Here is a 14,403-nt window from a genome sequence, read left to right on the forward strand (position 1 = left end):
CCTTGGTGAGGACCTGTACCCACATGTGTATACTCTCCACCACACACACATACACATAATTAAAAATAATAAAAACATGTGGAAATTAATATAAAAGCATAAGTTTCCTTATGTTCCACTTCCATATAGGAATACTGTGAATGTAATCTAATATCTGGCTAACTTTTTGTTGTAGCTCCGGCTGGAGCCTGTGGTGTTATGCTGACCTTGCCAGCAGGAACAGCAGCAAGCGCCAGAGCTGTCCTCTTCACTGTGGGGTCTCCTCCACACAGTGCCACAGCCCCTGCTTGTACTCACATGGTCCTTCGAACAAGAACCACCTCAGGTAAGGAACAGTTGTTGTAGTGTAGTACATGGCTAGTGCTGATAGTGCTGAAATGAGACAGGCCAGTTCACTTCTCTAGACTTGGGCTTCTGTTCCAGTAGAGTGATCATAACTGTTTACCTTCCCCAAAGAGGTTTATGTCAGAACTAAATGAGGTAACATGTTAGGGGGGACTTTGTAAAGTAAAAGTAATGTAATATAATGTAATATAATATAATATAATATAATATAATATAATATATATATATTCTATATGGGGGGTGCTGGAGAGATGGCTCAGAGGTTAAGAGCACTGGCTGCTCTTCCAGAGGTCCTGAGTTCAATTCCCAGCAACCACATGGTGGCTCACAACCATCTGTAATGAGATCTGGTGCCCACTTCTACCATGCAGGCATACATGCAGGCAAAACACTATATATATAAAACAAATAAATACATCTTTAAAATATATATATGCATAGTTTATACTTATGCATGTTTATATGCAGTGTAACATACAATAAAATATAATTTCTCCATAAAGAAATAGATATGCATGTCTAGCTTGTATGCTACTTTTTTTTTTTTTCCAGTTTTTCGAGATAGGGTTTCTCTGTGTAGCTTTAGAGCCTGTACTGGAAATTGCTTTGTAGACCAGGCTGGCCTTGAACTCATAAAGATCTGCCTGCCTCTGCCTCCCAAGTGCTGGGATTAAAAGCGTGCGCCACCACAGCCCAGCTGTACACTACTTCTTTATTCATAGACTGAAGTCTTATTTTAGTAGACCTAATAAATTATCTGAAAATACACTTTATTTATGTATTTATGTATGTATGTATGTATGTATGTATCTATCTATCTATCTATCTATCTATCTATCTATCTATCTATGTATTGTGGTGCTGGAAATTGAACTTAAGGCTCCCCAAATGGTAAACAAGTGCTGTACCACTGAACTACATCTGCGGTTTCCCCAAGACCCTCTTTTGAGACAGGATCTCATGTGGATAACCTTGAACTCCTGATCCTCCTGATTCCACCTTCCAAGTGTTGGGAATGCAAGTGTACGCCTTGGTACCCTCAGTGTGCCCCCCTTTAAAAATCATGTTATGTGTATGATAGTTTTGCATGCGTGCATGTGTATGCATCTTGTGCCTGACTGGTGTCCAAGGAGGTAGAAGAGGGCATCGAATCCCCTGGAAATGCAATTACAGACAGTTGTGAGCTGCCATGTGCATGCTGGGAATTGAATTTAGGTTCCCCTGGAAGAGCAGTGGATGCTCTTTAACCACTAAGCAATCTCTCCAGCCCCTTCCCCGGGTATTTTTTTAAAGACAGGGTCTCACTGTGTAGTCCTGACTAGCCTGGAATTTGCTACATAGACCAGGCTGGCCTTGAACTCATAGAGATCATCTGCCTCTGCCTCCTGAATACTGGGATCAAAAGTGTGTGCCACCACGCCAGGCTTCCTTCAACACCCTCGCGCTCCGCCTCCACACTTTTAACTTTTTGGTGGTTTTTCGTTTTTTGGTTTGGGGGGTTTTGTTGTTGTTCTGGTTTTGTTTTGTTTTTATTTTTGAGACAAAGTCTTGCCAAGTTTCCCAGGCTGGCCTTGAATTTGTAATGTAGTCTAGGCTGGCCTCAAAGTTGAGATCCTCCTACCTCAGCTTCCCTTAAATTTTATTTTACTTTTGTACTTTAGGTACCAGTATATATATTTAAATCATCCTGTCTAAGTCGTTTAAGAAAGTATTTGACCAAGGTTGGAAAGCTGGCTCAGTGGTTAAGAGCTCTGACTACTTTTCCAGAGGACCAAGGTTTAATTCCCAGCATCCACACGGTTGCTCACAACTGTCTGTAACTCCAGCCCCATTGAATCCAACTCCTCTGGCTTCTGCAGGCACCTGCACACATGTGCACATACCCACACACAAAATTTTAAATAGTAGATTAAAAAAAAAAGTATTAGAGTGGATTTGAAGTGATCATGGGTCTTAACTTTATGTGCTGTGTTCTGTGTCCCCTAGTATTCTAGATAAGCTTGTATTCTAAATTCTTATATTTTAAATAAGTTGCTAATAAGGTGCTGCTAATCAGGGTACTTGTAAATTAATAAGAGAAAGATGAAATAATGAGACATAGAGTATTGTTTTAGAAATACTCAAAAATACAGAGTGAGCTCTAGTCCAACCAGGTCTGCCTGGAGAGGAGAGACCCTATCTTCAAACAAAATGAAAAACAATAAAATACTTTTAAATGCTAAATAATAAACTACCATTTTAATACAGTTAAACTTTTTTCTTCTTCTTCTTCTTTTTTTTTTTTTTTTTTTTTTTTTTTTTTTTTTTTTTTTTTGATTTGTAGACCAGACTGGTCTTAAAGTCACACAGATGCACTTGCCTCTGCCTCCCAATTGCTGGGATTAAAGACATGTGCCACCAGGATCCAGATATATCAGTATTTTTTAAAATATAAGGCCCAGGGTGGATGTGGTTTAGTGAGCATACCTAATGCTTCCTGAGAAAGTTATGTGGCTAATCTTATGAGGAACTATAATATAATAGTAGGTGTGGTGGTGCACACCTCACGTGAACACTTGGGAAGCAGAGGCAGGCAAGTTCCTTGAATTATAAGCCACCCTGCTCTATACAGAAAGTTCCAGAAAAGCCAGGGCTACATAGAAAGATCTTTAGTCAAAAAAAAGACAAAAAATGTTTATAATGTTTGCACTTTGAAAATTCCATTCTTTCTTTGGAGTACTTGTCACATAGAATCACCTAAGAAAAATGATTTTAGTAATACCTTGGTTTGTTGTTGTTGTTTTGAAACCAAGTTTCTCTGTGTAGCTTTGGAGCCTGTCCTGAAACTTGATCTGTAGACCAGGCTGGCCTCGAACTCACAGAGATCTGCCTGCCTCTGCCTCCCAAGTGCTGGGATTAAAGGCATGCGCCACCACTGCCCAGCTAGTAATATCTTGTAATACAAAAAAATCAATAATTTAAATGATTCCAGATATACTTTTTTATGTAAAGTTACTGAACTACTGTGCATCAGTTACATTTTTATTCTTATAAAACCAATGGAGCTTTAAGGAGAAAGAAAAATTGTATAAATTGTATATTATATAAATTTGTTTAAAACAGAGAGTAGAAAAACTGGAAATGATGGTTCTGTTTTATTTATATATGTGTGTATGTATATAAAGAGAACATGTTCATATATTCATATAGGATGAGGAGCCTTGGGGTTTTCTTTAAATATTTTCTTTGTTACTTGAATAGGTTATGTTCAGTAAATGAGAAGTTAGTATGAAAGCCCCTTCTGACTACTGTGGACATGTGCTACATATATTGTTTCTTTGCAGTGGGGTCCAGCAGCTCCGGAGGCTCCTTGTGCTCTGCAAGTGGCCGTGTGTGTATGGGCTCCCCACCTGGGCCAGGCTTGGGCTCTTCCCCACCAGGAGCAGAGGCAGCTCCCAGCCTGAGATATGTGCCTTATGGTGCTTCACCACCCAGCCTCGAGGGTCTCATCACCTTCGAAGCCCCTGAACTACCAGAGGAGACACTGATGGAGGTAGGGAAGAGACGCAGGGCGTGTGAGTGTGCGGCTGTTCTAGTAGTAATGAAAAGACAAACTAGAGCAAGTCTCTCTGAAATTCAAAATCCCTTTTGTGTTTGTTGCTTTAAGACAGGGCCTTGCTTATAGCCCAGGATGTCCTAAAACTGTAGGCGAGGCTGCCCTTGAATTCGCTGGTGCTGAGATTACAGTCATGCACCACCCATGCCCAACTCATATTGTAGGATTTTAAAAGACTTTTCCCTAGAAACAAACCTTTTATGATTAAAATGCCAGTGTGGGGAGGCAGAGCCAAGTGGATCTCTGTGAGTTTGATGCCAGCCTGGTCTACAGAGAAAGATCCAAGACAGGCACCAAAGCTACACAGAGAAACCCTGTCTCAAAAACACCAAAAAATAAATAAAAATTAATAAATAAATAGATAGATAAATAAAGATAAACTATTAAAAAAAAAGCCAGTCTGTGGACAATTTGGCTTCTGAGGAGAGTCAGTTTTCTTTAGGACGCGGCCTCTGTGGCTCCAGTGGATGGCCATACCCAGAAGTATGTAGGCAGCACAGATTGGACTTGGTGGGTTATTAAAAAAAGTGGACATGACGATTAGGAGGTGAGGAGGAGGGAGTGGATCTAGGGCAGTTAGGGAGAGGAGGGGATTAGGTGCTAATATGGTCAAAATACATTGCATGAAATTCTCAGAGATTTAATAAAAATGTTAAATTATAAAATTAAAAAGCAATTATGCCAACTTGGTGACATAGACCTGTAATTCTAGCACTTAGAAGCTGAGGCAGGAGTGTTCGAGTTTGAGGTCAACCTGGGCTACACAGTAAGACCCTATGTCAATAATAATAGTAACAATAAGCCGTAGTACCAGGTTAGTGATTAACACAGAAATATCCCTGCTCAAGCAGACTAGATGCTACACTCATAGATCAGTCCTTTCCCTCTGGGGATCCAGTTCTGCAGGACAAACCTCGGTGTATGTCATCTGCCCCATGCTGAGCACAGGTCTAGAGCCAAAGGTCATTTTATGATTTTGGAGTTGTCCCTCTTGGCTCCTCACTCCAACTTAAAGACAACACTCTGTGCACTGGTGAACGTAGTCTCCTAGGCCCCACAGAGCTGGGAGACTTTCGGAAGTTCTAGCGCTTTAGTCTCCTGTGTGAGAGAAACTTGGGAGGCTGGGGAGACAGCTCAGTCAAGTGCTTGCTACAACTGTACCCAGAACCACATCAAAAAGACAGACAGACAGACATGGCATACCTCTAACCACAGACTTAAGGGAGTGGGTTCCTGAAGCGTATAGCCAGCCAGTCTGTCTGAATCACAGCTTCTTCACATTTAAGGAGACACTCTGTCACAAAACAGAAGGTAAGGGCTGGGAGAATGTCAGTGGTTTCGAGCACTTGGTACACATTCTTCAGGGACAGAATTTGGATTCTAGCACCCAGGTAACAAGCCAGGTGTCCCACACCCACCTGTAAGTCCAGTTTCTTAGGAGACAGGACAGGGAAATCACTGGGACTTGCTGGCTCCCAGCCTAGCTAAGAAAACAGGAACCCCAAGTTCAGGGAAAGACCCTCCCTCAAAAGAGTACACAGGGAGTGGTGGAGGAGGACACCTGATATTGTCACCTGACCTCCACATTCATGCACAAGTGTGCCAATCTACTCACACACATATGCACCTGCATTCACATAGACACACACAGAAATACAAATAATTTTTTTAAATTCAAGTGAAGACTGACCAAGGAAGGACACACACACTAACACACATACAATTTAATGTATTACAAGTTCATTTATAACTAAAGATTGAATTTTGAAATCGTTTTGAAAGGGCATCCTTTAGAATGTCTTTCATGCTCTCATCTGTAACTAAGTAGGTCACAGAAAATCAAAGCTTTATTGTGATTCACTCTTAACTAAAAACCTTCCCAGATTTAAAACTCTCTAAAATAACAGGTCAATAAACTCACTGAACTGTAAAGAAATGTAGCATTTGTTGGCAACAGCTGTAATTCCAACTATTCAGAGGGTAAAGCAGAAGGATAGGAGTTACAGACTAGCCTGGATACATAGCAGAACTCTATCTCAAAAAAAAGAGAAGGAAAAAGAAAAAAGTTTCATTTAGTGTTAAGAGTGTCCTTATAATATTTTAATTTTTAAAAATTTATTTATTATGTGTATGGGAGTGTAGGTGCCACACATATTCGATATAGGGTCAGAGGACAATTTTTGGGAATTGGTTCTGGGATTCTGTTGAAGCAAGATCTCTCTTGTTTCTGCTGCAGTATGTGCTCCAAGATAGCTGACCATAGATTTTGGGATGATTTTCCATCTCTACTTCCCATCTTGCTAGGGTAGTTCTGAGATTACAAATGCCTGTCTTTCTGGCTTCTGCGCCTCTGTGGGTTCTAGAGATTAAACCCAGGATTTCAGACTTGCATGGCAAATACTTATACCTGCTGAGCATCTCTCCAAACCTGTCCTTGTAATCTTTAAATTTTTAAAAGTTTATTTTCCTGAGGCAATGGTGGCGCATGTCTTTAATCCCAGCACTAGGAGGCAGAGGCAGGTCGATCTTTGAGTTCAAGGCCAGCCTGATCTACAGAGCAAGTTCTAGGACAGCCAAGGTTAAACAGAGAAACCCTGTCTCAAAAGGGAATTTTATACGTATATATATATATATATATATATATATATATATATATATATATACACACACACACACACACACACACACACACACACACACACACACACACACACACATATATGTCTTATATTTGGATGTTTTTCTTGCATTATGTCTATGCACCATTTGTGTGCCTGTTGTCCATGGGGGTCAGGAGAGGGCATCAGATCACCTAGATCTGGGGTTACAAGTGTGTATGAGCTATCATGTGGGTGCTGGGAATTGAAGCCCAGTACTCTGCAAGAGCAGCCAGTACTCTTAACAGCTAAGCCATCTCGCCATACCTACTCTTATACTCCTGATGTCTATTTTTTCATGTCTTTGTTTTACACATATTGATTCAATTATTTGGGTTTGGGTTTAGTTTGGTTTTATTTTTCTGGTAAATGCACAGTGACCTCTGTAGTCTACTTAACATGGGTGCTGTGATACATGCAGACATATCTACATAGAATATTTGGTTTGATTTGTATTTATTTTCTAACAGCTCTCTAAAATTTAAGAACATTGGTTTTCTTTGATCATTCCAACATTCAGAAGTATGGGAAAACCTTGTATATATAATACATTTAAGTCCTTGATCTAAAATGTTAAAAAAAACACCTTGCCTTTGCAGCGAGAACACACAGACACCTTACGCCACCTGAATGTGATGTTAATGTTTACTGAGTGTGTGCTGGACCTGACAGCAGTGAGGGGTGGGAACCCTGAGCTGTGCACATCTGCTGTGTCCTTGTACCAGATTCAGGAGAGTGTAGTCGTGGACCAGATCAGCCAGCTAAGCAAAGACTGGGGGTAGGTGCCTCCTGTCCTTCATTTCCAGCTTCTTTATGCTTTCTATAAACTTGTATTTAATTGTAGGTATTGTTATCCGTTAAAAGTCATGTCTCAGCTGGGTGGTGGCGGCACACACCTTTAATCCTGGCACTCAGGAGGCAGAAGCAGGTGGATCTCTGTGAGTTTGAGGCCAGCCTGGTCTACAGAGTGAGTTCCAGGACAGGCACCAAAATTACACAGAGAAACCATGTCTGGGGGGGGGAAGGGAGTCATGTCTCATTTTTTAAAGTTGCAAGGAAATCTAAGTTGTTTTATTGTGTGAGATGTTAGCCAAGAATTTATTTTGCAACCTTAATATCACCTTTCTCTGAAAATTTACAACTGAAGATATTTGATGACCAAGAGGTCATACATATTTTTGTTTCAGTGTTCCTATAATATTCAAAGTTCACATATCTTTCTCCACACCAATTCTTCTCTCTTTAGGAGTTAAATGCACATTTAAAAGTCAAGAAGGAGCCAGGGGTGGTATGACACATGCAGCACTAAGGCAGCAGGGTCAATAACTTTGAGACCTACCAGGGAGACAGAGGAAAATCCTGTCTGGGGTGTGCAGGGGAGGGGGCGGGATGAGGACGGAATCCCCTAGAAAAGCTGTAGCCTGATGTTTAGCATGCTGAGTCTTGTGGGTCAGTTCCAGGATCATGCTCTGCTCCTGTCTCCCCGTGCAGGCGGGTGGAGCAGCTGGTGTTATACATGAAAGCAGCACAGTTGCTGGCGGCTTCCCTGCATCTTGCCAAAGCTCAGATCAAGTCCGGGAAGCTGAGCCCATCCACGGCTGTGAAACAAGGTACAGGAGCAGACCAGAGTGTGTGGGTCTGAGGGCCTGGGTCACACCTTCCTGTCCCAGAGTCAGTCTCTGCTGACCGTTGTTTCTAATTGTTCACTTGACACACAGAAGTCAGAAGTACGTATCTGTCTTTTCATACTGAAAGATCAGAGAACCTGACTTTGTCTTTTCCTTCAGTGACCATGTAGTGTCACTTTCTTTCCAACAGCAGGAAAGGTTGCTGTGTTATTTCTGGAAGGAAATTAAAACTAATTCCAATTTCAACTTTGTTTCAGTTGTTAAAAATCTGAATGAACGGTATAAATTCTGTATCACCATGTGCAAGAGACTTACAGAAAAGCTGAATCGCTTCTTCTCTGATAAACAGAGATTTATTGATGAAATCAACAGTGTGACTGCAGAGAAACTCATCTATAACTGTGCTGTGGAAATGGTAAACCTTTTCAAAGCTTAGTATTTTATAACACTACAGTATTTCTCTGAGGGTCTTTGGAATTGAACACCTACTTGAAATGATCTGCCCTTTAAGAGTTTATATCCTACCCTTTTTCAAGTCCCAAGTGTCGTGATTACCTAATAAAGTAATTGGACTTAACTGACATTTGAGTACTTAATGTAACTTATTTAATAAACTTATTATAGTTTGTAATCCTGGTTGTTACATTTGATAACTTTTATTTCCTTTTAAACTTCATTTATATAGTCATGTTCACATCCTTTTATAATTTTTATCTAAAAGATGAATTAATATGTTTTGGCATTTTTCTGCTATTTAAGAGATTTTGGCTCTGTAGGACTTAGAAAAAATAGTGCTCTGTTAATCCACGAAAATGTAAGTCCTGAGTTTAACTGACTGACTTTATTGAAGTATAGACACCAGGGAAGCTGCTTTCCATTTTTCTGACTATAGTATTGGAATTTTCTCTATTCACTAGGGGAAAATGGCTCTGAGGAATATATAACATACAGTTATTAAGTATCTAAATGGAGAAAATTTATGCACTAATGTTATTTTACCTGTTCAACATAATAGATCTCTCCCATTTAGATAAATTGCAGTTGTACTGTTGCTATACTCTTGGCTTGACCTTGACAGCTGAAAAGTAAATAGTTCTATGAAATAACTTTGGAACGTAAGCTGATGAGAATATATTCTATTACTCTAAACTATTGATAGGAATGGTAGGTAATATATAACATTAAGACAGTAAGAATTTTATACTAGGAATTATATTGCTTCTTTCCTTTGCGGATTTAACTGTAACATTACAGATTCTTTCTTCCTTTCATCAAAATATATTGATTTTAATATGCTTTTCAAATCTGCACTGTTCATAAGGACTTGTATATCTTTGGAGCTGCAACTCTTCTCAGTTTTTGACTGGTTCCAGGTTCAATCTGCAGCCCTGGATGAGATGTTTCAGCAGACTGAAGACATTGTTTATCGGTACCACAAGGCAGCCCTTCTTTTGGAAGGCCTAACTAAGATCCTGCAGGACCCTACAGATGTTGAAAATGTGCATAAATGTAAGTGGCTCCTTTCTACAGCTAGGTTCAAAACTATTCAATTAAAAACAAACAAACAAACAAACAAACAAACAAAAAACTCAGAAATAAACAGCCATAGATGGTTTTGTTTGTTTGTTGTTGTTTTTTAGTTTTTGTGTTTTTGTTTTTTGTTTTTTTGGGTTTGTTTTTTTTTGTTTTGTTTTGTTTTGTTTTGTTTTTTTTGTTTTTTCAAGACAGGGTTTCTCTGTGTAGCTTTACGCCTTTCCTGGAACTCACTTGGTAGCCCAGACTGGCCTCGAACTCAGAGATCCGCCTGCCTCTGCCTCCCGAGTGCTGGGATTAAAGGCGTGCGCCACCACCGCCCGGCCGTGTTTTTGTTTTTTGAGACAGGGTTTCTCCATGTAGCCCAGACTGTCCTGAAACTTGCTCTGTAGACCAAGCTGGCCACGAACTTGCCTACCTCTGTCTCCTAAATGTTGGGATTAAAGATACATGCCACCACTGCCTGGCTCATAATTTGTTTGTTTGTTTTTAAGTTTTTATTGTTTAGTTTTTAAAGAATTGGGTATCATTATGGCATTTAGATGTTTTATTATTTTTTTTTATTTTATCTGCTTGGGTGTTTTGCCTACACATGTCTAAGTGTACTGCATGCATGCCCGGTGCCTTTGGAGGCTAGGAGAAGGTATCAGATCCCCTGGATCTGGAGTTACAGAGAGTTGTGAGTAGTCATGTGGGTGCGAGGACTTGAATCTAGTCCTCTGAAGAGCAGCCAGTGCTCCCAACTGCAGAGCCTTCTCTGCAGCCTTCATTCTGGGAGTTTTCAAAACAGACTTTGTCTCTGTTGTTTCCTTTGCCTTTCTTCTTCCCCAGCCACATCTTACATTGTTCTCTGCTGCTCGGGACCTGACTCATCCCTTGTCCAGTCCACCCTTGCTGTGTGTGTGCTTTCTGCCTATCAGTCACTTGGCTACTATCAGTGGCTCCAGGGTATACTGCATTGATAGTACTGTGCTTGGAGATAGAGTTTGATACTATTAATAGTTTCAGGCCTAAGTTGAGGGTATTAGAACATATCCTTTGTGGATAAGGAAGAACCACTGAATTTAGTTAATTACAGTTTGTCTTCTAAGTTTGGAATCATACTGCCTGAGATGAATCTTGGCTTTAAAAACTTGAACAAATTGTTTATTTTTCTGTGGTCTCAGTCTTTCTTCTGTAAGATGTTGATAACAGTGTCAGTCTTGTATGCTGTAAGGGTTAGAGGGGCTACATATAAAATATAGATTACTTTTATTCTTTAGATTTTTTTCATTGCATTATTTTGTTGTTAAGTTCCTGTTTAAGAATATAGGAAGATGTTGTTTTATTACATAATAGAACTAACTCTTTTAAACTTTCTGGGCTTAGTGACCAAAGAATGTTCTAAAGATCCTGTGTACTACAGACTTGATATAGCTAACAGAACATAGAGGGATGGGATACCAGGACGATCCACAGTTACCCTAGTGTGTGTCTGGTGTTTGAGGAGGAGCTGTTCTTGTGTATGTGGTCACTCACAGGTTAATAACTGTAAGAGGACAGCAGTCCCAACGTTATTGATACTTCGTAGCAAGTGAGTTGTTAGATCTGAATCTTTGCTTTGTAGTGTGTTAATCCCAGTTTTACCACTGCAGCATTAAACTACAGGTCACATCTGAATTGTTGCTAGACGAGGAAAGAAAGTGTATTTATTCCATTAGCTGTGGGGCAACGGTAGAGCAGGGGAGCATGGTGGGAGTGCTGTAATTTCCCCCTTAGTTCCTCTGTCCTTGGGTTAGAAAACACACATAGTTTTTACTATTAATGTAACTTCAATTTTATTTCTAGATAAATGTAGCATTGAAAGAAGACTCTCGGCGCTCTGCTGTGGCACCACAGGCGTGTGAGCAGCAGGCCTGTCTGTGGACCAGCTGGGAAGACAAGGTGGCACATTGGGGATTTCAGCTTGTTTCTGTCACCCACCCCAGGAAACCGTGGTGACTACCAAAGAACAAGCAGCAATTTAAGAAGGAAAAACAATATAAAGCTACATGTTTGTAGAAAACCTGCCTTATTGGAGAAGTCACTCCCCTTTTCCTTTTTCTTTATAGAAGCAGAAGCAAAAGAGTATCCACACATTGAACCTGGCAAATAAATGTACCTTAGAACTAGAACCCTAAGTACAGTTATTCTTGTGGATAATTATCAGGAAACAGAGTGAGTGACACTTCACTGGGCTCTCTGGTAATATATGAAAGTCCATAAAGAGGCTACAGCTCATCCAGACAACTTGAGATTTGGGGTAAGTTTGTCTGAATCTGAGCATGCATCTTTAAACAGCTCGGAGGAAGAGTTTTAAGAAGAAGCAAAAGGTGACTCTTGGATGAATTGTGAAATCTTCAACTTGATCTAATGTGGACATATGTTAATCTTCCAAAATCTTTCATATTGCACTAATTTATTAAAATAACTGTGTATTGGATTTTGCAATTTAAAACTAACTGAGGCACAATGGACTTGTTTAGAATATTTTACTTGATTACATACATAGGCCCTTTTCAGAATTCATGTGTACTCTCCATTGAACTTTTAAATGGTCGAAATTTGCATTCATGTGAACCTTTGCATTTTTCTCACCTCTAATCTTCACCAACAGATCTTCTCAGTGGTATTTTGAGTTGCTGGTTGTTTGCATTTTTTGTTGTGCATGCAGAATGTGCATCGATACCTGTGACCTTAGGTTTATTAAAGTCTAAGTTTATTTGGGCAGTATTAGAAAGCTATCATGAATCAAGAGATACTCTTGAGAATTTTAATAGGGCCAAATCAGTGATGAATAAAGGCTTGTTAGTGATGTGGAGTTTCTACACGAAATTAGTAAGAAGTGAGGTATGTTTTCTCTTAGAAAAATGGGCAGCTCTCTCCAGACTAATGTGCACTTTTCAGTGTTAATCTTGACAGTTCACCAAATAGCTAGTCATGGTGAATTAACATCTCTCCAAGAATGGTTCCTATGTTGTATATTATTTGGTTTCTTTTACTTACCTGCTTGAATACTTGAATAAAGCATTCACCCGTCTTATCCCTTTTATTTCAATAAAATCCCTTTCACATAATGACCTGCACTCTGACAGCTGCGCAGAAGCTCTTTGGCATCGCACTTAACAGAGACAACATGGTTTCCATTTATTTGGTGGACAAAGTAATGTAATTTTTACATTATTTATCTGTATGAAATTCCAGCAGTTAATTTGAACATTTATTTATAAGATGTTTGTATTTTTAGGTCTTTACTACAGTGTTTCTACCTCTCATTTGTAACTGCATGCATTAGTCTTCAAACTAGGTAAAACTCACTGAATCATTGTGTAATAGCCTTTTTTAAATTGCTTGTACAAATGTATATTAAGGTTAAATAAAACTGACAGTGTTTTTAGGTTATAGTTGGGTTGATATTAAGTGGCTTGTCAAGCCAGATGCTTCCTTAGTGAGTGGGTCGGAAACTTGGTCATTAATGTCCTTTGTCCTGCTCCAGGGTTTAAGACTCTTGGGGACTGTCATGCAGGCTCCTGAAAACAAACTACACCCCCTCCTTATATTAGTGGTAACATGTCTTAGGTAATTTTTTTAGGTTTTACACTAAATTCTTTCATGTTCTCTTAATTACCCCGTGTTCTCTCAGTTGATTTTTCAAGTAAGTAGATTTAGTTGACCTCTTCTGCCTCTTTTTAAAACCACAGTATGAACAGATTGAGAGAGGGTAAGGTTAATGTAGAGTCGGGAACTACACTGTAACTCAGCTCTTCTCATATGACTGAGGTCTTGTAGGTGGTGTATATAAAGCAGTGAAGTCTCAGCAGTGGGGGACAAACTGTAAACTCATGAGTAATGGTTCTGATTATACTACCATTATCAAGGCTGGTTGTTTAAAAAGATTTTTGCCTTGATTATAGCAATAATAAAGAAATGCTTTATGTTTCTGTATTTTTATTTCATATCATGTGTTTCATAAAATGGAAATAGACAAGTTCACATATCGTGGTTCAGCACCAGTATTTAAGTCATAACCTGGAAAGTTATTGGCCATGCAAATGTAAGTAGAGGAATTATCAGGGAACTTGCTAATTTGTTTTTCTTGCTACGTGGATTTTCTTTGTCATTTGTTGAAGATCTGTTCTTGACATAATCATTTCCTGCAGCCCTCACATGCCCTTTCCTCTACTAGAAGAATAGCCAGTGGCACCCCAGGAATCAGGTATAGGAGCTTGTGAAGAAGCTCTTATTAGTTGGCACTTTAGTGTCCAAGGGTGAAAGGGAAGTTGTGTTGAATGCAGAAGAGATGAGAGCATGGAACAGGTCCCTCAGACTGATACATCTGACATGTCTATACCTCCCTTTGCATGGAGCAGGTGCTTGGTGTCAGCTTCTTGCAGCCCTTCAGGTCACAAGGGATGGCATCCCTCTTCCAGTTCTTCCCTTTGCTGCTTCCTCCTCTACCCAGCGAGCAGCGTCCCTGTGAAGTAGCATCTCCTGCTTGGGAATATTGTGCTTAAAACTGTTGATACCCAGTTTTATTATTTTGTTTGAGAACATTGAATGAATGAATGACTTGTTTTCTGTAGTACAGTGCCCCCTGGTTCTCACAAGAGGAGCTCTTCTACAGTCC

At 39.7% G+C, this 14,403-nt stretch overlaps 1 protein-coding gene across 2 annotated transcripts in view; it reads left to right on the forward strand.

Annotated features, from left to right (window-relative positions):
- The window catches only part of Ulk2 (unc-51 like autophagy activating kinase 2), a 90,086-nt gene extending 76,908 nt beyond the window's left edge, over positions 1 to 13,178 (forward strand). For both annotated transcript variants that reach the window (XM_052757180.1, XM_052757179.1), the window contains 7 exons: positions 176 to 325; positions 3,669 to 3,877; positions 7,197 to 7,375; positions 8,089 to 8,207; positions 8,483 to 8,640; positions 9,599 to 9,734; positions 11,586 to 13,178. In XM_052757180.1, coding sequence (XP_052613140.1) covers positions 176 to 325; positions 3,669 to 3,877; positions 7,197 to 7,375; positions 8,089 to 8,207; positions 8,483 to 8,640; positions 9,599 to 9,734; positions 11,586 to 11,644 — 1,010 coding nt within the window. In that variant the 3' untranslated portion in view covers positions 11,645 to 13,178. The remainder of the gene's footprint in view (positions 1 to 175; positions 326 to 3,668; positions 3,878 to 7,196; positions 7,376 to 8,088; positions 8,208 to 8,482; positions 8,641 to 9,598; positions 9,735 to 11,585) is intronic.
- Positions 13,179 to 14,403: the final 1,225 nt, after the last annotated feature.

The sequence above is a fragment of the Peromyscus californicus genome, unplaced genomic scaffold (genome assembly GCF_007827085.1).
Source record: "Peromyscus californicus insignis strain IS unplaced genomic scaffold, ASM782708v3 Scaffold_3__1_contigs__length_106647218, whole genome shotgun sequence".
NCBI classification, from domain to species: domain Eukaryota; kingdom Metazoa; phylum Chordata; class Mammalia; order Rodentia; family Cricetidae; genus Peromyscus; species Peromyscus californicus.